The 23,691-nt window shown below is 38.9% G+C and overlaps 1 protein-coding gene across 3 annotated transcripts; it reads right to left on the reverse strand.

The window, feature by feature from the left end:
- Nucleotides 1-304: 304 nt before the first annotated feature.
- On the reverse strand, nt 305-17,936 carry NFU1 (NFU1 iron-sulfur cluster scaffold). Of its 3 annotated transcripts, XM_060251076.1 has the most exons (8): nt 17,743-17,936; nt 14,942-15,048; nt 12,390-12,525; nt 10,237-10,303; nt 7,872-7,986; nt 5,462-5,525; nt 3,307-3,481; nt 305-1,377 (listed from the first exon to the last, which is right to left on the reverse strand). In XM_060251076.1, the coding sequence occupies exons 1-8, from the start codon at nt 17,802-17,804 to the stop codon at nt 1,339-1,341; spliced, it is 765 nt and encodes a 254-aa protein (XP_060107059.1). In that variant the 5' UTR covers nt 17,805-17,936; the 3' UTR covers nt 305-1,338. The 3 variants fall into 3 exon arrangements, with proteins under 3 accessions (XP_060107059.1, XP_060107060.1, XP_060107061.1); XM_060251077.1 differs by lacking the exon at nt 14,942-15,048 and having other exon boundaries at nt 17,743-17,799; XM_060251078.1 differs by lacking the exons at nt 12,390-12,525; nt 17,743-17,936.
- Nucleotides 17,937-23,691: the final 5,755 nt, after the last annotated feature.

A 23,691-nucleotide genomic window follows, 5' to 3' on the forward strand; every position in this document is an offset into this window, starting at 1 on the left:
ACTAATAATTTGTAGCTACTGTCCTTTTCATATTTAACTGGCTATTTTATTATTGATATTTTAGTAACAATTGATTGTTTTATTGATCCGTTAGCTACCATGAAAAATCTGAAATGAGGATATGTAGGATATAAGTTTTCTGAGATAAATAAACGGGTGGAAGAAAGTAAAGGGATGTAGTACAGAAATCCAGTTTGGGTGCAGGCTAAAGCCAGCTCCTAGATTGCACTGTAAGACTATACAGAGTAGCAAGGTAAGCTAAAAATGATTGACCAGAACACCTGAGATAACACATCAGACAAAGAACCAATAACAATTTGTATTTAATTTGTCTTGTAACAGGACAGCAAGCTAGTAAGAGTACCCATAATTAAGCCAATATTGCTTTATTTTGGAGAAACAAAACACACCACCTATTTATGTACTTTGAAGACTCCAATCAACAGCTTTTTCATTGGGGAATACTTTACACACTTACATTTTTTTCAGGGAAAATTAACATGATATTTCAAAATATGAATTTCAATTTAACTACAAGCTATTGTGTTTTTGTTTCCAGCAGGAATTCTAACTGCTGCTATGTTAAATATTTCAAACAGCACACAGATTTCATGCTGTGGTCACATTCTCAAACTAAATCACCCCCATCAAATCAGTTAGCTCACTAAAGGAGCTGATCTTAAAAGTCCCATCATGTGCACATTCAAACTTCAAACCTAGCCACTTAGGCAAAGCATTTTGACATTTACCTTCACTGCAAAAAACAGTGTTCAGTTTCCCTAAGGAGTTCCGGCTCCTGCAAAGTGCACATATTCTTTGAGAGGCACACAGTTGGGTAATGTAAGTTAGGTAGACCCATAAGCATAGTAAAACTATTTGTGGCACATTTACACTTTTCAGGTGAAGTACAAATTGTAATCCAAATTAATTCTAATCCACATTTAGGCTTTTGAGGTGAAGCACAAATTCTTAACAAAATATGTGTGATTATGCAATCAAGGCAGATTTCTCCTCTGCCTCACATATTTATCACGACACTGTGACCTTCAGGCTACATGTCACCACAGAAATCATCCAATCTCAAGCAAAGGAACATATTTCATAACATATGACATTTATTTGAATCCAAATTCTACATTTTTCTTATGTTCATTAAAAAAACCCACAAAAGGTCTGAGCTGAAGATGGATAAGAACACTATTCACTTTGTGTCTGTGGAATCAGTGATAAAAGCAGTCCACCAAATGTCTGGAAAAGGTGGTGATAGAAGTTGGCCTTTCTCAACAGGCTATCTTGGACAAAGCCAGATGGAAAATAAAGTCTAAAGCTTGCACTAATTCAGGCTGAGTTTGCTTCTTCTTTATCATCATCAACAACCTGAAATGCAATAGGCTATAATTATTTATTTAAAACATTTAAAGGCCACCTCTCTACCCAACTAGGGTGCTCAAGGTGGTGAACATCAAGGCATTAAAACTTTTAAACAGCATTTAAAATGTACAGATAAATATACACCACCACAATAAAAACATAAACATATGAAGGCACACGACACAGTTAATTTCAGACATAAAGACAATAGCTTTCTCCACAAAATAATGTGTCAGAACCTCTAAGGTTATCTTGGGAACTCATTAGGTGAGCCACCAGCATTCAGGACAACATAGCAGAACTATATGTATTACAAACTGTATTAAAAATAAGGACATTCATTATACAGTAGAATTTTACTGTAGTTTAGAGTAACACAACTCAAGTATAGTTATATACAACAGCTTCCTTTCTTCCATGTCTAGTCTGTCACGTGATCTTCAGCTCATAATTTACTAGTGAAAACAAAGCAGTACTTCAAAAAAAAAATCCTAGTCAGAAAGTTAAATTTTATACTTTAATGCTGCATGCGTGAGACTACAAAATGACAAAAGAAATCCTCTTCAGTAAGACCTAAATGATGTTCCAAGATTGGGAGACACATACCTCTCAGTCAGGAAGCTGCTTCTGTCAGAGAAAGGGCAGTGCTCCTGCCAATGTCTCTGACCCTAATAACTTCAGCAAAATTAACCCTGCCCTCCCCATGCCCCAAGAGGGTTCCCATAGACTAAGAGGTCACCCCTCTATTTACAGGAGTTGCCCAGAATGAGAACTTCACTAGGTGTAACTTTCATAATTACAGAATTGCAGTGATGGGAGAAGCACGTGATAGAATTTTTCTTCTATACAACATATGAAGTCACAAGAGCCCATTCACTAAGTGAGATCCCACCATTTTTACTACTTGTGAAAAAGGGGGGGGGATCTCCTTTGACCACCCAAAAGATTATGCTGGGGACCATGAACAAAAGCCATGTGGGACTTTAGCTGTAATAAGGAGAAAATAACTTCATTACTCAACAAGTAATTAAATTGTGGACTTCACTACCAATTGGACATATTTATTTAATTCATTTATACTCCGCTTTTCTCCCCAGTGGGGATCCAAAGCAGTTTACATCATTCTCACCGCCATTTTATTCTCACAACAACCCTTGAGTTGGGTTAGGCTGAGAGTGTATGACTGGTCCAAGGTCACCCAGCGAGCTTCCATGGCATGTGTGGGGACTTAAACCTCAGTCTTCCAGATACTTGTCCAACACTCTTAACCACTACATCACGCTGACAGTGATGGCCACTCAGTATGGATGTAGATTAGACAAATCCATGGAGGCCATAGGTCCAGTAGTGGCTACTAGGCACAGTGGCCAAAGGGAACACCTTCGGAATAACCTCAGAATACCAGTGCCAGGACGCATCATCAGAGGAAAGCCTTGGCCCCTATGCCCTATTTGTGGCCCTCCAGGACAACTAGTTGGCCACTGTATGCAATAGGATACTGGACTAGATGGACCACTGATCTGATACAGCAAGGCTCTTCTTAAGTTCTGACAATTCAATGAGACTGAGCTCAAAAGGTGGCCATATCTCCCCACTGGCTGCAGTGGTATCTAAAACAACACAATTTTCCTGCTTCTGCAGTTTTCCTGTCTGGTCATCCCCCCTCCTGCAACACAACTCAGCTGCTTTCCATTCCCTAAACAAACCACCCATCCCCCCTTTTTAAAATTCAGCCATGCCCTTTCAAAAATTAATCTGTTTTATACATTGGTCTTTCTTTTTAAAATCCTCATAAATTGTAAACAGTCTTTAGATTTGAAGACTTTTTTAAACCCTGCAGATATATTTTGGGATGGTGTGGAGAAGGAGCTATAATTAAAAAAACAAAAACAAATTAGCTTAGAAAATTCAAAACACCCTTTAAAATGTGCTTACCTGTTCTACACCTTCTACTTCTGGAATATAGAACTGCAGCATATTTTGAATTCCATTCTTCAGTGTTATGATAGAACTGGGACAGCTAGTGCATGCGCCCTGCAATTTCAACTGCACAATTCCATCTTCAAAACCTCTGAATATGACATCACCCCCATCTTCCTGGACAGTTGGCCTGAGGGACATTGAATGGATATTTGAATGGTGCAAGGATACAAATACTGATGAATAAACCATTTAAATACTCAAGGCTGCTAAGGCGAAAGCTCAGAGCATCTCCCCTGCTGCTTTTCTCTCTTCTTCAACTCTCACCTCTTCTACTGTGGCACCACACATACCTAGGACAGCCTTCCTCTTGTGATCCATTAATGCACATCCTTTCTCCTCTTTCAAATCTACTTTATCCACAAAACTTTCTTGGACCATTACAGTCCGGGTATGGTTGTATACCCTGTTTATTTTAAGGCAGTGGTTCCCAACTATGGAACCCAAAAGTGAGATCACAGCTCTCTTGTGAGACCAGGAGGAGGAGAAACAGAAGGAGCTAAAAGAGGAGGCTCTGGGATGCTCAATGGAAAACTGGGGCTTGCCTCTGCATAAAGTGCAAAACTGTCATGAAATATGCCTGCTGCCTAGGAAGGCTATATATTTATCAATACTATACATGAAAAACAGAATACAAACTTGCACAGTGGTAGCTACTGTGAAATCCTGCATTTTGTGATATGGAGAGGGAGTTACTTTGGTAAAGTAAGTTTAGAACTAGATTCCACTTCAAAAAAATTTGGAACCACTGTTTGAAGGAAAAGTTTGTATTGAAAAACCTACATTTCATACTGAATCCTGCAATGCAAATTCAGTACCTTTGCATATATTTATGTTGCCCATATTTGGGCAGGGGGAAGAGAAGCTAATTAGTCCACCAAGCCTTTTCCTCATAGCAGGTATCCTCAGCTTCCCTTTGGCTTCTAAACTTCTATCACAATTATCTGGAGGCTACAGTGTAATACAACAAGGTATATATACTTATGGTTGTGCTTCTGAATGTTTCACCTTGATTTCTACAAGCAAGAAATAATTGCTTTTTATGGTGTTGCTGGGGTAGGGAGACGTTATGATTATAGTTTAATGATAACTACTTCTCTTCCATCCTTTCAACAAAATTCTTTCCAAAATTCATATTTTGATGTAATGACAAGAATATGATACCCTTCCCTTATATAAGCTTATCTTAGGTCTGATCCTCTAAACTCTTGAGTATGAATCTCAGTTTGAATCTCAGAGGTAGTTACCACTTTACACTCGTTTCCTTCCATATGTAAATACAAATATTAGTGTAATGTCCCAACAACTGTCTGAAAAGCCTCATATTCCTTATACAGAACTTCTATAGATTAACTTGCATCCCTGATAAATTAGACACTGCTCATATTTATAACTACTACAACCAACATATCCTAGCAAAGCTCTCAAAAACCACTTCAGAGCTCCAGTCTTATCTTGCAAAAAAAAAAAAAAATCAGTACCTTCATTTTCTATTTTTCCCAGGCTTTGCTTTCCTTAGGTTTTCAGATATTTTCAAAAGAAACAACACACACTCTATTTGTGGAACTGGCATATGCAAGAAGGCTGGAAGCGCTTCAGTATTAATATTGACAGAAGCAACAAAATATAAATGTACAACAGTACACAAGTTCTACAAATGTCTTTCTAGCTAACACTGGAGGACAAGCAATTTTAACAAAAATATAAAGCATTTAAATCAAGGAAACATGTATCTAACAGAACATAAAGTATTTATCTCAGTAACATTTTAAAACTTGCTATCCTTTCCCAATTTTATACATGTTTGGAAAAGCTCAGCACCAATTCTTCCTTTTTAGCTCACATACCTATTCCAAAAATGTATGAAAGGCTCAAGGGAAATAAGTGGAGTGTCAATGCTATCCACTGACAAGCCTAATGGACTGGCAGAATCACCAGATCACACGATGAACACAATGCTGCTTTCACACGAAACCTAAAAAGAAGTGCAGGCTTGTCTGTCAACATGCCAAACTGGCTATGGTTTGAATGATATATTCAGAACTCTCTCCACCCAAGCAACACAAATGTTTACACTGGCAATCCCACAGCTGGCAAAGCTTGCAATTACCTAATTCGAGTATCCAGCAGTTCTTTTATCATTAATACAACTTCATCTTCTTCTTCAGAGGATGCTTGAGTGATTTTCATGAGACAAAAAGAAAACCATATTAATTGTAATTCTGCAGAGGTGGCATAAAATATTCTAAATAAATAAGAAATAAACAATCAAGTATCTTATCCTAAACTAGACCTTAGCATGAAAAATCAACAAAATCAGTGGAAAAAAAATCAATAAATACTAAGTACTGAAAGGTAAAAAAGCAGGATTACAGCTGAACATCAAGATGACAAAAGTAATGACTACTGGGGAATTATACAATCTAACAATGAAGAAACTGAAACTGTTCAAGATTTTCTATTCCTTGGTTCCATCATCGATCAAAAGAGAGAAAAAATCAGGACTGGGAAGGGCAGCCATGAAGAATCCTTAAGTATAAGAATGTGTCACCGGTGAGCAAGATCAAGTTAATTCAAGCTATGGTATTCCCCATTATTTATTTATTTTAGTATATTTCTATTCCGCCCATTCTCTGTAGGGCTCAGGGCAGAGTACAACATATCATAAAACAATACAATACAATAAAACATATTAGTACATATGGGTGTGAAAGCTGGACAACAAAGCAAGCTGATGGGAAGAAAGTGGATTCATTTGCAATGTGGTTTTGGAGGAGAGTTTTATGGATACTATGGACTGCCAAAGACAAATAAGTGGATTCTAGATCAAGTCAAGCCTGATCTCTCCCTAGAAGCTAAAATCAGTAAACTGAAGCTATCAGTAAACTGAAGCTTCTCATATGAAGCTAAAGCTTCATATGAGAAGACAAAAGTAACTGGAAAAGACAATAATGACAGGAAAAGTTGAAGGCAGCAGGAAAAGAGGAAGAGTCAGCCTGAGATGGATTGTCTCGATAGAGGAAGCCACGCTCTTAGTTTGCAAGACCCGATAATGGTTGTTAATGATAGGACATTTGCAGGATATTAATTCACTGGGTTACCACAAGTTGGAAGTTACTTGATGGCACACCCCCTTACACACACACACACACACACATAGAACAGAAAAATCCATAACTAAACATAAAAATAGGGTAACACCCCCCACCATGAGGCAACTCATACGTAAAATTCCAAATGAGATCTTGTGACACAATGTCACAAGATCTCATTGGCAACCTGGATGGCAGTTGCTTGGGGGGAGACAACACTTTCTAGGGCCTTTGCTCTCCAAGACCATTGCCAGCTAGATTATTAAGAGGGAGGAGTGAAGTTGGGCTTGGAGCAGAAAGCATGCCAGATGTGCTTTCCTCTGCTAGCTGATTTGGGGGGGCGGGGGGAGCTGCAGTGGAAAGTTCATTTGGTACACTTTCTGCTTCAATCCCAGCTTGGGCAGTTGCAGTCACAGTGATGGGGAGGCTTGGAACAGAAAACATGCCTTGTACATTTTTTGCTGTAAGCCGCTGCTTATCACAGAGACCATCAGGGGAGGATAAAATGAGATGTTCCCTCCCCTGCAAGCTGTCACAGATTTTCCAGACATTACTATTAGAAAATAACAATGCACAGATGAAGTTTGCACTTGAACAATAATCTGCATAATATGTAATATGGTTAATTAACATGCATTTTGACCCTCTGAGCCCATTCTGGAGAGGGTGGAATATAAATAATGAAAATAAAATAAAGATTAAAAAATTGTTTTATTACTAGTTCCTATTCCTTGTACTATTGAGAAAACAATGAGTTGGATTAAAACTTTTATATAATCCTTCAAAAGCAGGGAGCTCCTTGTACTTCCCAAACTGAAACTAGGCAGGGTAAGCACATTACAAAACCTATATTTTACAAATAGGAAAAATGCAGTGAACAAAAGAAAAAAATCAAGGACATCCAGCTGAGTCCCAGACTAATAAAGCTGACGACCACACATTAGCTTTGATTAACTCACTTGCAAACAAGACAAGAGCCTTGCTGGATCCAACAAAACATGCAGTTGGTCCAGCACTGTCTCTACCTGTGGCCAGTTAGATTCTTGGAAGACCACCACAGGGCATAAAGAGGATAGTTTCCCCACTAATATCCTAGCATCTGACACTCAGAGGCAATGTTCCCTCTAAACTGAAGAGTCTTGTGAGCAAAAATTCTACTTTGTGAGCTACTGGCATTAAAGCTACTGGCATTCAAATTGCGAGTTACTGCATAAATTTATTTGTTCTAGGGCCATTTTTCCTGAGCTGAGACAAAAATGTGTGAGCTGGAAGCTAAAAAAATGTGAGCTAGCTCACACTAACTCATCTTAGTGGAAACACTGCTCAGAGGTATACCATTTCTGATCATGAAGATTCCATTTAGCCATCGTGTTCAATAGCTATTGAAAATTTTCTCCTCTATGGATGTGTCTATTCTTGGACATTTACCTGTGTCTGTACGAGGTGCCTCTTCAGTAATAATAGGTAATCCAGAAGCATAGAAATCCATTATAGTTGCATAAATATCTGGTTTTATTAAGTTCCAATCAGTATCTTCGCTGTCCTAAAGGTATTTTAAAAGCATAAAAATATATGAATAGCCTTACTGGATCAGATAAAGGTTCAACTAATCCAATGGTCAGTTTTCAACAGTGGTCAGTGAGATGTTCCTGGAAAACTCACAAGTAGAGTATGAAGGCAACAGTCCTGTTTATGTCACCAGTATTTAGAAACCAGTATTTAGAATGTGTACAGACTGGCCCTGTACACAAAAGCTCCATGTTTAACGATTATGACTAGTAAATCCTGGCAGATGAGCCTTTTTATTAATTTCTCCCACAACTGTACAAGTTGCCATGACTATATCTTATAGTGGCAAATGCCATAATTATGCACTATTGTAAACAAGCACAGCATACACTTTTCTCTACTTGAACCTACTGCAATGAATTCCACTGGTGACCATGAATTCTAGAGCTTTCAGCACTAAATAAGAGATTTATAGCACTGTCCACACTGAAGGGGTGGGGCAGTTACAAAAATCACTACATTCAGTGAAATTCTCCATCCTTTCCTGTGTAAACCTTGAAGTAATCCAGCTTAGACCTTGGTGAGTCTACAGTGGGAAGTAACTCCATAATTTGCTTCTTTTCCCACCTTTGTCTTAACTTCACAGATAATAATATTGGAGCATCCCTGTTGGATCTCAAATTATTAACTAGGCACATGGGAAGAGATGGTATTTTTTGAGACAGTGTTGTGGTGGTTGGTCCTTAGCCACACAATGTTTTAGCAAATTTAGCTGGTCAGAATCAGGGCCAGAAGTTCCACATTGCTTGTATTCTCCTATTTGCAGCATCCAGAACAGAAAAACCTCACATTTCATACTTGTATCAATGAATTAGATGGATTTATTCATGCATTTATCATCTTAATCTTCTGAAGCTGTGATACTATGGATTGTGAATGGAATATCAACCTTAGCTAGACAGGAATAGATGGACCAACTAGCAATGTTGTATGTATGAATCATCCCTTAAATAATATTTTGTCAGTCTGCATCCCAAACCTATTGTTTCTGAATCTGATGTGCAGCCATACCAAATGTGTGTAGACACACATGCTTCAACTCATTCCAATATTTCTAGCCTCAATTTAGACATCCCCACCAAACCATGACTAAGGAAGATTAACTATGGTTTAGTATGATGTCAAAGGAGCATCCCATGGCTTCTGAGAAGCAGACAATGAACTCTGAGTGGTTTGCAAACCACTGACTGACTGACTAAGATTATTTATGACAGACACTGCTGCAGTATGGAGAAAAGTGTGAATTTTAGAATCTAGGTGCAGAGATGATGGACCAAAAACCAGAAGCGCTAGACCTTAGCCTGTCTATTTTAAGTCTGGGAGATCAAACCATAGTTTATTGTGAGATCATAAGAAAGCCAAATATTGTGGGGGGGGGGAGGGGTTCCATTCATTCACATCTATATAAGGTTGTAAGACTTTGTCTTTTTCTTAGATTTGAACCTTGTTAAGATTTGAGGATCTTGTTTGACCACATGCCATTTTGATAGGAAGGCTCACCATTGTGACTCTGCACAAGCCAGTCTGCAGCTACCATTTTTAAAAGTTGTTTTTACATTGTCATACAACTTGTTTATCTTTTAAAGCTAATTTACATTCCTTTGTTATGTCATCATGTTGTTGACTACTTGAAATAAGACATACTAACAAAAGCTACATTCCTATGAAAAGTTATTTCAGAGTAAATTTTATTTAACTTAGCAGGTTTTATTTCTAAGGAAACATGCATGCACATGACTGGGCTTTAACAGAGCAATCTTATGCAGTTACCCCAGTTGAAACTCACTGAAATAAATGAGACTGTATGGGAATAACCATCTACAGGACTGCACTGTAAATTTAAGTAAACTCCATTGAGAGAAGCTTACGATTTCTCTCTTAATAGTACCATCACCTGCATGAATCTCTTGAGACAGAACAAAAAGTAGTGAAAAATAAATGCTTAAAAATTGCTATTTAAAATTCTAAACACAACAGCTAACAGGAAAGGAAAAAGTTATCTCCTTTCATTAGTAATCATGTTTAAAACTCAGTTTTGACAAATTCAAATGAGAAGGTGGCATGTAGCTTTTGCTTAAATTTACACAAATCTTCTGTACTGTTTATTTTTAGAATTCATTAAAGAAAGATTTTCAGCATAGACTAAATTATTCCAGAAATGAGCATCAACTTGCACAAATATCCAGTCATGTTTAAAGCATTAAAATCTTTATTTCACACTTACCTTTGTTACTGTGATGAAGTCTGTTCCAAAGAACACACTTTTAACTCCTTCAATCCTGAAAAGCTGCCTACAGAAAAAAAAGAAGACTCTGAAAAATAAAGTCCACCTTCTTTAAATCTAAGATTACAAAATTTCAAAATCTATTCACGTTGGTACCTGACACCTCAGCAGATTTTCCATGCCAAGAAACTAAAAGATCCCAATTGTTGGAAAGGATGTGATTTGGTAGGCTCCTTTATACACTGTTGGTGGGAATGTCCAACAGTTTTAAGTTTTTGGAGTAAAATCATACCAACTATTGAATTAATTATTAATCACAAGATTCCTTTCTCCCCAGAATCAATTCTATTAAATTTATGGAGAAGGGAAGAGATGCCAAGACATAAAGCAGACTTGACGTCTCTCCTTATATTAGCAGCTAAAATTTTAATAGCGCATCACTGGAAGTCAAAGGTAATGCCTACAAAAAGACAATGGTTCCTGAAGGTCTGGGACATAATAGCAATGGATAAGATAGCAAACACAATTCGGCAATCAGAAGTTTTAGAAAGCGGAAAAGACAATAACACGTTTGTGGAAAAATGGTATCATTTCTTTAAGTTTGTACAAGAACAACAAAATGTTTCATGTCAACTGCCAGAAAAATATATAGACTTTGTATTCTATTAAGTCTCTCTACATAATATTGTAATCATAATGGGATGGCTAAAGTTATAGATATTGTAATAGTTGTATGTGTTGGATTGTTATTGTTATATTAATATTAATAAATTTATTTAAAATTGAAAAAAAAATAAAATAAAGTCCACCTTCTAAATCCTTGTCCATCATGGGCTTCCTGGTTTCTTAGGATTACTTCATGTAGGCATTCTTGTCACTCCATGACAGCATAACCTGAAACCTTGCGTCCTATGAACACATTCCATGTGATAACCTTTACAGTGCAGCACACTTCCTCTAGTTTTAACACTTCCATTTGCTCAAGATCAATGGTTTTAAATGACCCCTTAAGCAAACAGAAGTGATAGTGTAAAAGGAAGTGTGCTCTGTGACACAGATTATGTAGCATGCTTGGAACTTGTTCATAGGATCCAAGCAGCAAGCCTAAAGTTGGTGGCTTTAAGAAAACATGTGTACACAAACTAGTTAAAGGTATCTAGGATTGTAAATCATCGCTCAGTTGGCCAAATAATAGTTCCCTTCAGACAACCCCTCCAGAAAGATTTCATAAGCCACAAGAGAGGTTGTCCTTTTTTTGTTTCAGAACCTTAACATGCCACAAATAATGAAGCTATATGTGGGCACACAAACCAGCTGAAAATGTTGAAGTCTTATTTACTGAGGTAATCCCACTTAATAAAACATCAACATTATTATAGCAGTACGCTGAATTAGCCCTTTACACTCACACAAACCCTCTGTGATAGACAATCACCTAGGTCAGTCACAACTCTTCTCATCAGTGCAAGAAGATGTAAGACAAGGTATTTGTGGTACACGAAGGACAAAGTACACATGACACGGCAGCTAAGTGTAATGAATCACTGACAGCCCCCTCCTTGCAAAGCATCCTTGAAGGTAGGGGAGCAATTTTTTGCAAAGAAGAAATGGGCATGCTTACTTCTTCCTCTAACAATCATGGTACCACTGAAACCTCCTTTCCCTCACTAGCTGCTTTTAGATCACAAGATTCCAGACCAGTGCTTGTCAGATAAATATGGGTCTGCATGCAACAATGTTAAGAGTAAACAGTAGGGAGTTTCATGGGAAAAAAATGGAAGTGGAAAACCCATCTTGAACAAACATGACATTGACTTCTACTGATTCCAACCACTGGTCTGTCAGGGTTGGTACTGTCTACTCTAACTGGCAGCACCTCTCCAGGATCTCAGGCCAATGGCTTTCTCATCACCTGCTATCTGATCCTTTTACGTGGAGATGACATGCATTGAACCTGGGAACTTCTGCATGTCAAACAGATGCTTGACCAAAGAGCCATGGCCCTTCACTCCTCCATCCCCTTCCAAAGGCACCCTACAAGACACAGAGCTAATGCGTTTTGTTATGCATGGCATCAGTGCAACATGCAGCTTGCCACTATATAAGTAAACCAGACATATAAATAAGTTATTGCATACATAAAACACACACACCTTGCTAAGGGTGAGCAATATGTGGAAGCTGGAGAAGTGAATTCTATAGTTCTAGCCTCCAGAACTGGCTTTCCTGGGATAAATTTCAAGCTGTTTGGGTTTGGAGTATCCTGTGTCTGAATAAACATAGATCTTACTGAAATAAAAAAGATTTATTTATTTATATACAGAGGACCACAGACACAAAACATTTAACACAACCCGATTTCAACCAAAACATCATAAAACATAGTGTAAAAAAGCCCTGCTGAATGAAAACAGGGTCCATTTAATCTTTACTTATTCACTTACTTTTGTCATTTATCATTTTGTCATTTATCAACAAGGTACACTACAGAATTATACAACAATTTAACAAAGACTAATATAATACTTTTTGATAAACCAGAAAGAAATGTATTACATAATCCAAGAATATTTTAAAATATTATAATGCATCCAACAAAACAAGCGATATAAGAAGGGAAGGGAGAAAGAAAAACTGCCTGCAATTTTTCATGAACAACTGCAACCCTAGTCCCTTTATAAAAATGCTCTCCTGGACTAATCTATCATACTTTTCCCCACTGTGACAAATAGGATGCTTCTGGGCATTCAGAAGCAGGACCTTCGCCTGCTTTTTGTCACCAAACATCTGGTACTCAGGAGCACACTGTCTCCAAACAGGGAAGCTGCATTTTCCTATTGTGGCTGATAGCCATTGACAGATATTACTAGATATTACTTCCCTTTCTCACTGTTCAAGCAGCCCAATACAAGTAAAGAGTAAACTAAGCACAGCAGCTAATATTTACATTTAAAATCCCTTGTGAATTTACATACACACATATTGCTATTCATTATTTGCAAACGCAGTTCCTCTCTGAGGATTAAGCTAATGTAACAAGCTTCCATTAACATCAAAGAAACAAAAATAAGCCCCTAAGCATTGATTTTATGAACAGTTTTATTCTGTCATTACCTAACAAATCAAGCAAGTGATAAATCACCAGACTTCTATTGCAAATAGCACGTCATGGCAACAACCCATTTTACTTTAGATTCATACTTTAACACTCTCAGATCTTTAGGCAGCAAAAATTCAGATGGAATGGAAGTATTTCTAGGACAGAAGTTCTCTAAGTTAGTCTGCATGACCCTTACAAATTAAGAAAAGCCTGTTTGACCTTCAATTGTATTACTACAAATTCATTCTTAACTGTTCTAGCCACCCTGAACCTTTATTGGCACAGATTTATGCAATGGGTATCTAGTAAATGTTAAATACACAAAGGTACACTAATTATGCTGGATCCAAACTTTTATAAAGGAATTGCAATTGAATATCAAACTAGATAACCCATGCCTGGAAGAGTCAGAGTATGCTCCAATTTCCCTCTTTGGCAAGGGACAGGCCCTACTTTCACATTCCTGCCCCTGACAAATTACTGTCCCTATTCTGTCCATTTTTGCCACCTAAAGAAGCCTTGTTAAGGCCCTGAAAAGGTAAATTAGTGGAGCTGATGTTCTTCAGGGTTCAACTCCTTGTTCATTTTTCAAGGAACTACATTTTTAAATAGAGCATGGTAAGTACATCATGCTTGTAAAATACTCAAATATGAATGCAAGCATATGAAAACTGTCAGGACAAGATTTTTGGCTTTTCACCTGCTTGACCAAAACCTCCGAGGCTTATCATGAAATGAAGAAAGAAACAAAAAGGCAACCAGAGCAGAACATTGTGTAGTAACAGTCACTTCAACTATCATCACATTGACTAAGTAAATTAAAGTTCAGATCATGAGAAACAGACAACATTCCTAGTAGACCCTAACCATTCACAGATTCATGGCTTGTGGTTTTACTTATTTGTGCTCTGCGATCTGATCACATGACACTGAGTCCAGACTGTTTTTACTCCTACAGCGGCATCATTGTAACAATTACATCATTAAATTTTGTGGGAAATTTAGGGTGTTTTAAAAAAAAATCTATAGGAAGGCAGCAGAACCCTGTTTCCCGGTATCTGAGGACTTCACCATTCACAGTGATCCTGGAAATGGATCCCCTGCATCTGGTCTAGAATTAGAATTTGCTGCTAATCACAGGTCTTACCAACTGCTTTAATCCAATCTTAGCCATACTTATTCCACACTTACTTATGCATCTTGACCAATCCTTCTAAGCTGCAGTCTTGTGAGCAAAAATCTTACATTGTGAGCTACTGGCATTAAAGTTGTGAGCTACTACATAAATTAGTGTCCTCTGGGGTCATTCTTCCTGAGCTAAGACAAAAATCTGTAAGCTAGAGGCCAAAAATCTGTGAGCTAGCTCACACTAACTCAGCTAAGATAGAACACTGATCTTGACTCTAATTATTCCTTTCTGACAACTAACCTGCACCCCCAACCCATATTTACTGGTTGAAGAAGTCTTTTTTCAAGGTATCTAATAAAGTGTTCATGCACATGTTGTTGATCTTTGTTGATCACTGGACTCAAACTTTGTTCTGTCGCTTCAGACCAATACAGCTACCCACCTGAATCTACTTTGAGAACAAAAATTACACTTACATGCTATCCGTAGTGCTGCAGATGAAAGGAATGGCTTCTGTTGTACAGCAAGGTGTAGAGCTGCTTTAGGCGCTACATTAACTTCTTTTTTTCCCCAGTGAGAGAGACTCAAAGAAAAGAAGACCAGTATTACCAAGAATTGCGTTTTCAAGCTAAAGCAATGTTATTTAGATAAGCATGTGGGCTTAGGAAAAGCACTGCCGCTACCAATCTTTGCTTGGTTTTGTCTCTACTATTATGAGATTGGTCTCTGGGTTTGTTTTGCTACAGTTTAATCATTTTACTCTCATTTTTATATGTTTAAATTGTCCTGATGATTTTACATCTTGTTTTTAACTGTTGTGGAACTACGTAAAACAGAAGGCAAGGGTATACATTTTTAATATTTCAGATTTACATTAAATCTCATACATTAAATCTATACAAAATAATATTTTCTTGTGTCTTTCACTCTCACACTAACCCTAGTTTTCTTAAGATTAGTTGCTGAAGAGCCCTTAGTGAGACAGGACTGAACACAAGGTTTCTATCATCTACTCACAAGACTTGCTCATCTGTGCTTCTTTAAAGGAGAACATGCAAATTTTGGTTTATTTTGACATTAATGCTGTTATACAAAAGCACTGTTTGTAAACTGCTGAGGTCATTACTGTGCAAAAGATATTTCCTCTGGGTGGCAGTTACCACCTCACTATTCAGCACAGTACATGCGCAGTTCAGTTTTTCCCTTCCCTAGAAGAGCAAAACAGAAACGTGGTATCCCTGGAGATTTTGCAGTGTAGTATATATGTGTGTGTATAAAACTATGTGCATACATATACATATATAGTTTTATACACACAAACATATATATACATATAATATACAATAAAACTATTTCAGTAACTAAGAGACCAACAGTGCAATCCTCAGCAGAATTACAACCCAAGTCCACTGACTTCAATGGACATACAAGTGTATAACTTAGGACCAAATGCTCCCTCTAAGCTGTGAAGTCTTGTGAACAAAAATTCTACTTTGTGAGCTACTGGGATTAGAGTCGTAAGTAAGCAATTTCCCTACTACATAAATTAGTTTACTCTGGGGCCATCCTTCCTGAGCTAAGACAAAATTTGTGAGCTGGAAGCTAAAAAACTGTAAGCTAGCTCACACAATTCAGCTTAGAGGGAACACTGCTTTAGACTGCACTGCAGATCAAGGTTGTTCTATTAACAGTGTCTATGCCATTAGAAGTTACTCAGTAAACAACTGAAATTGTATACTGCTTTGCTGGCCTTACTATATGCCTTTAACAACAGCAATTAAATAAGCAGCAGTAATTAAACAGATGGAGCTTTTCCTATCAGAGGCTAAGAATGTGAAAGGTGAATTGGGAATTCTTCAGTTTAAGTCTCAAGCCACAAATTCACGAAATGGCTTTGAATAAGATGCTGTTTTCACCTACCCTCACTGCATGGTACAATATAGATAAAAATACTGGGCAATATCTTAGCATAGATGGGAGAAATTCCTCCAGCCTAAGAAGCCATTCTTCAATATAAGCGTCTTCTTGTGGAAGACTTCAAACTTTGTTCACTGAAGTCGTAGAGTACTTTTGTGCATAAGATCCAAGGGACTATCATTCATTTCATCCATCAGGTTTTTCTAAAAAGGTCACCGCTAAAGATTCTGGTATTAATTTTGCTGATAGTGAAATCCATACTTTGCAGTTGCCTAGGAATGTGCCTGTGCCCATTTCCAGAGGTTGTTTTGTGGGAAAAGAGGTGCAGGAGCTCAGAAGCATATCTTATTTGCATATGACCCAGGATCTGTGTGCTGTGAGGAGAAAACACCCCACTGCATGCAGATCCTTGCTGGAGGTTCCGGAGCTGCACTTCTGTGAGCTCCTGCTGAATTCAAGCCCTTCCCATTTCACTTTTTACTTAGTGGATTTCTTGCCTTATTTATTTCTGCTTTTCATTTGTCTTCTGCATCTATGTAATATTTTGTATTTGGAGGAAAGACAAGATCTGTTTTATACCTGATGGTAAGTCTTTCCATATTATAAACTTTTAAAAATAAAAATGTTCTAATGCCCACTCAGATGCAAGGTGTAATGCTCCATACAGGCTAAGTAGTACTATATCTTATTCTAGAAGTTGAGGAGCACATCCAATTGTTGTCAGGTATCTGCCAGGTATACTACAGGGACAGTGCACAGCAAAGGTGTTGAAGAAGGTCCGAATCTCTCCTCCCACTTTAATATTAAGGCTCACTTTGTTTCTACTATTTGGCATATTACATTTTGTGCAAAGGTTCAGCGAGAGAAGCAAAGCCAGGGAAGAGTCTTGCGGCACCTTAAAGACTGAGATTTAAAGGATTATCTGAAGAACACTGGATCATTTCCAACAAGTCTGGACGCCCTGCAGGTGCTATATGACTCCTTTTTCTGGCTAAGGCGGCGATCCCTCTGGGAACCCATAACTTTGGGATTTTACTTCATGAACACGGGAAACCCCTAGATACAGTGGCATGAAGAAATCCCTCAATACTTCATTAGAGAAAGCATAACATATCCTCAGTCACCTACGATGTTAATAACCGTTGAAACAAGCCTTGACAGAAATCTCCCTCGCATTCACGGCGATGGGGCGTCTTCGCCTGCCCTTCACTCACCACTCGGAAAGGACTCTAATGGGAGTATACCCCCGTTCCCTGCGCTGCCGCAGGGCGGGGGCAGAAAGGCCTCAGCAGCGCATAGGACAAAATATATCCCCTCATCTTTCAGCCCCTCAACGGTGTTAGAGTCTGCAGTCACCTACCGGCCACCCAGCCCCGCCGCGGTCACTCCCAACCGCCGCGCAGCTACAGCCGCCATAGCCATCTCTGCTTTCCAGTCGAAGAAGGACCCCAGCAAGACCGCCCCTCGCGAACGCCTGACTGCTATGTTTCTTGCTTTCGAAATATTTATTCGGGTGTTTGGAAGATGCTGGATGGTGCCTCTGTTGGCCAAAGAGGGAACTGCAGTAGGAGAGAGAGGGGCGTTTTATATTCTTCCAGGATCCTGTTTGGAAATGTGGAGAATGGACGGAGGTGGAGGTGTGAGTTGGCTTTTTGATTTATCAATTTCAATATTGCCTTCTCTCGACGTAATTCATAGCACTCTGCCACCCGAAATGGAGATGTCCCCGGGACGAACACTGAGATCTTCTGCATGCAAAGCCATGACCGACCTCGTCGAAAGTCTCATTTCTTGCTATTCAACTACACGTAAAAGTTATGCCCCAGCCCCACTAGCTGTGAAGAGCGTACTTGAACCGCATGACCAGATGCTGTGCAGGCTTATCACTGTTAAATGATTCAGGTAGGTGGCTATGTTGGTCTGAAGCAACAGAGCAAAGTTTGAGTCCGGTTCGATGCGGGCAAAAAGTCTATGCCCAGAATTAAATTTCATTGGTCTTAAGGTGCCACTGGACTCAAACTTCACTTTTAAGTAATTTTTATTCTATGTTTAATTATTACACTGAGCCGCCTTTAATTATCTTTTTAGGAGAAAGGCAAGGTAAAATTCCACTAAATGAATACCTAGATGGCAAATCAGAGCTCTGTTCAGTGCAGTTTAGAACGGAACTCGGCTAGGGAAAAGCAGAGCGTAGAACAGTTTTGGAACCTGTTTATTTGAATCATTACCAACAGGGATTTTTTGGGGGGTAGAAAAGCCCAGCAGGAACTCATTTGCATATTAAGCCACACACCCCTAATGGCACCATTGTTTCTCACCGGGGGTTTTTTGTAGAAGCCACCAGCAGGAACTCATTTGCATATTAGGCCACACCCCTGACACAAAGCCAGCCGGGACTGCGTTTCTGCTCAAAAAAAATCCTGGTTACCAATGTGGGCTTTTGCTAGCTGTTAGCTTTACGCAACTGGGGAGGTGCCTTTCAATGGGAAAAAAAGCTGTTGGGGCAGGGCTTTTTTGTAGCAGGAACTCCTTTGCATATTAGGCCACACACCCCTGATGTAGCCAATCCTCCTGGAGCTTACAGTAGGGCCTGTAAACTCTTGGAGGATTGGCTACATCAGGGGTGTATGGCCTAATATGCAAAGGATTCCTGTTACAAAAAAAGCCCTGTCAGGGGTTACATTTTCCATCTAGTTATTCCCTTGGAAAAGCACTCCCAGCCGTTGTAAAAAGAAAAAAGAAAACAGAAAGAGAGAGAGAGAGAAACACTTTAAAAGGAACACAGAATCAAAAGTAAAAATGCCATTTGACTCCAATGTAGTGAGGACTGGAGCAGCTTCCACCCTTTAAAAAAACCTATTAATTGGAGCAGATTGACCCTTCTAAAAATACCTAGCATAAAGTGCTGCATTCCTCCCCCTAAAAACCCTTTAACATATTCCGCTTAAGAACTGCCCTGCTGATTAGACCAAAGGTCCATCTACTCCAGCATCCCAGTTTTAAAGAGAGGTTGAACGGATGCTTCTGGGAAATTGATTGGCTTTTGAGGTTCCAATCACTCTCATGGCTATCATAAATTGGTCTAATCCTATGTAGAGGGAAATGAGAAATTACAATTCTACTCAGCCACTCTGATCTTACAGCAGGGCAAAACCCACTCTGGGCAAATGAAGGCAACTGGCTGGGTATGGCAGTTTGGACATTGTTGGTCTTTTCACTGACCAGGTTTTTTTTGGGGGGGGGGGGTTTGGAGAGTGGTTTTAGCACTTCCACAGATATTCACGCAAAAACTATGAGTACTGCAGACTCAGTCCTCTGTTAGTCCGCTAGCAATTGCAGGAGTTAAGCAGTTTATACCAGTGTACATAGCTTGCATTCAAGCTCTTGGAAACATACAAGTAAGAAAGCACACACAACTATATGGCATTCTTAAATCAGATACTTTTTATTATTTTATAAAGCATATAAGAGTTTCAGTTCTAACATTTCTTCATAAAGACTATTGCAACCAGTGTGAAACAGAACTCCAGAAAAACTCCAAAAAACGTAGCAAGTCAGAGAGGTATTTCCAACGGTTAAGACCTGACTTTCAAGAGGAGTTTGGAGTGATCTTATAAATACATGACCCATAATTGCACAAACAGACAATTCCACACTAGCAGGGAGAGAAGAAAACACCCCTCCAACTCATTTGTCCTTTTCCAGCTGCCAGTTCACTAAGGACAATTTTGAGTTTGCTTCTAAGAATGAGTCACAATGATGCTTATTATCTGCATTACACGAAGTCTGAAAACAGCATTTCCTTCTTCTGATCCTAACTCCATGTCTGGTTCTGGAGTTTAGATGTGTTTACCACAATCTGCCTTCCCTACAAGAAATAACCGCTTAAAAATTGGTCATTCACAGATTGCCTCTCTAATGTCGTGGCTGACAAGTCTTATTATTTACAGTCAGAAAATTTCTGACACACACAGAAACAGAAGCAAAAATAAACACAGAACACAAAACACTAAATGAACTCTGGCTTATGTAGGAGCAACAACAACTAGGTAAAGATTCAAGAGTAGGTACAAATCATAGGTATAAGATTATGTTGCATTAAAATACTTCGGAACATAAAATCGCAGCACTCAAGAAGACTCTGGAAGAGACTGATTTAAAACCACAGAGAGAGAGAGGAAAAAACAACTTTCCAGCATAAGTAGTCTTTGGTGGATGCTAAATCCATGTGTATCTATTTGGAGCAACTGAACATTCATGAATTTACACAGAGCCTGTGGTGTTATACTTACCCAAAAGATAAGGTGGTGACCACGGGCACAACTACTATTGTGATTTTGGCAGAAAAATGGATGAGCTGTCATTTGGAAAGCTTTGATCAGCTGATATTAGCCATGCTTACACTGATGCTAAACAGGGTATAAAGCCCAAATCCAGGTTGTGATCTGAGAACTGCATGCTGTGCTGAGCCTGAAAACATTTTGGTATTGGGGCAGATAATCTAAATTGGACCCCTGCTACAAAGTAAACATGGAATAGTTGTTGATTTTCTGCCTCTAGATTGCATGCAAATACCACAATCTGTCTTCAAATGGCTGAGCTCATCTCATTTACAAGGGAGTATCCCAAGAAGTAGGGACCCCAAGTGCTTGAACCTAACAGAATTTACATTGTACAGAATGTGACAGCCAATCTTAAGGGAATTGTGAAGAAATAAAAGTGTCTAGTTACCCTTACATGTCTACACAATATTGGCTTTATGTGTAAGATGACATTAAGTCCATTAGTTACAATACTTAAGAAGAATAACTGACTTGACTGAGAAAGTCCTTGCAGTAAAGCTCAGCCTTGATTTGGAAGTACTGCAGTAAACTAAAGAGAAATCAAATTGGCAGTGATCCTGGATTTTTTTTTTTTGGGAGGCTACAAGCCAAGCAGACCACCTGGGGGTCAAATTTCTGCTGCCAGAAGCTCTTAACTGGGGTTTTCAGAAAATGAAGCTTGTTGTGAAAAGGGAAATTGAGATCATAGTCCAAGATTCCGGATAAGACAACCATAAACTTGCCAGAGGAAAACTGAATCAGCGAGTTGTTACTTCTGAGAATGGACATGAAAGATGAACACGAGGAAAGACCAAAGGACTAGCAGATGATCAAACACACTGCTCCTCATTCCATGGAAAGGCCAACCCTGAAATGAGTCATTGGGATACAAGCCAACACAGAATCCTATTGGGTTGGCCTGCATGAATCAAGATACCAGAGTGGGTCAAAAACTGACTGTAGGTATTAATGCATCCTTCCTGCTCTTCGGGAGCTTCCATTCAGTACAATGGGTCTTGTGCAGCTCCTACATAAGCCTTACATGAATCCACTGCCACAGGACAGTATTTGGCAGATTGTTCCCAAAATCAGGTGCTCCAGTACACAAAAGTGTTTTGAGAGAAGCTGATTATATGAAATTTTAATTAAACTTAACTCATTTCCTTTTGAAGTCACTCAAGTGTCTTCAGATTGTCTGAATCAGCTGCCCTTAAAAACAAAAGAAACAATTCAGACCTTTTTTTCCCCACTGCAGAAGAAAAAATAAGACCACCATGATGATATTTCAACTTCCATGTATCACTATTTGATTCCAGTTCTAACCCTGTTTTCTTGGACAACAGATGTATTAAGTGGCAACATCATGCCTTCACCTTATAACTCAGCCAGGAACACAGGAAACTGTGAAGAAAGAGCCTGCTTAAATATACTAAGTAGATTTTATAGTGTTCAGATACTATGTCTGGGGCACTCACCGATGCTGGAGTGAATGGGCAGCTGCTTCCATACATACAGCTCCACCAACATATCAGAGCCCCCAGTAACCTTCAGATTTTGGCTGTGTTTATAGCAACAGCTCTACTGAGTACCATCTGCCTGATATAAACATTACATGTACAACAGGATACTAATACAACTCATTTTTAAAAAATCTTCACAGAATTTTCGTAACAATTTAAAAGCAGCCAACTAATACCCAGTGGCGATTTCATTACTGATTGTAACAGTGCTATGGTTTATCTTAGCAGTGCCCAAAATAGAGCTGAAAACGCTGTCACTGGTATAAAAACATCCCATTGAAATCTAAATATATTCCTGCTCACAAGCAAAGTTACCAGGTAGCTGGACTTAGTTGTGCTTCTTCTTTACACTTCTGCAAAGCAGTTGGCTGGAAGAGGCCATCTACAGTTGCGCTACTAGATATGATCATCCTCAAAAGTGCAGTTACTTCCTCACTTTGACAGTGAAAGCAGGGGACACTGGTCCAGTGATCCAGCATTAGCACACTTTAAAACTAGGCACAAACAGAACTAAAAAACGGCAAAACCTGACAACTTTCACAGTCATCTTACAGCCAATTAAAAGTCTCAGCAAACAAAACAAAAACAAAGCAACAAACAAATCCCTGCCTGACCTGTCTTGTGTCCCATGATCCAGAATGCTCATTTGCAGGAATAAAGTGCTAAAGAGCTTGTGTTTCAGTACCAAAGATGGATTTTGGAATCTTTAAAGACTGTCTTGAGGTCTACTGAAGCCCGCCAAAGTCCAAGGACTTTGACATGGGCCCTTCATATGAACATATCAGAGCTAAAGATCCTGTCCTCTCCACCTCTACACACCAGATTGCTCATGCACAGGTATCAGCTAAACTCTTTTTTTTAAAAAAACCAGCCCTACTTGTGACTCACAGCAAAAACAGGCCCAAGACACTGTGCTGCCTAAGGCAAAAAATGTAAAGGAAATTCCCAGTAATTCATAGAGGGTACAATTCATCAAGCCCAATTAAAATGGGTGGAAGTTGCCCAGTGCAGAACAGTGGGGAGACATGCACTTCCTGCTCATTTCAAAAGGGCTTACACAGGAATTCTTCTTGGTGGATTGTATCCCATGGCCAAATCTGTCTCTCATTCCTTAGTAACACTCAAGATTGGCTTGACCTTACCCTCATGGCAGGATTCTTTCTCTTACCGGGAAGGAGACAAACCATTCAGAAGGGGCACTTAAAAGATACTTTTGCAAGAATACCAAAAAAACCCCTAGTGTTAAGGAAACATGGCTGGCAGGACATCTCTGAATTTTATATATGGCCATATCCGTTACAGGGATACGGTGATACCTTTCTTTAAAAAGACAAAAGTTAAATCAGCTTGCCATAAATGTCTCTGCTTCATAAGAATTTCAGTTATAAACAGTATGTGCTATCTTTTCAGGTCTGTGATTCATCAGCTTTTCAGATTGTCTGAAACAGGTTGTGTGGGGGTGGAACC

Source organism: Heteronotia binoei, chromosome 12 (genome assembly GCF_032191835.1).
Source record: "Heteronotia binoei isolate CCM8104 ecotype False Entrance Well chromosome 12, APGP_CSIRO_Hbin_v1, whole genome shotgun sequence".
Classification (NCBI taxonomy): domain Eukaryota; kingdom Metazoa; phylum Chordata; class Lepidosauria; order Squamata; family Gekkonidae; genus Heteronotia; species Heteronotia binoei.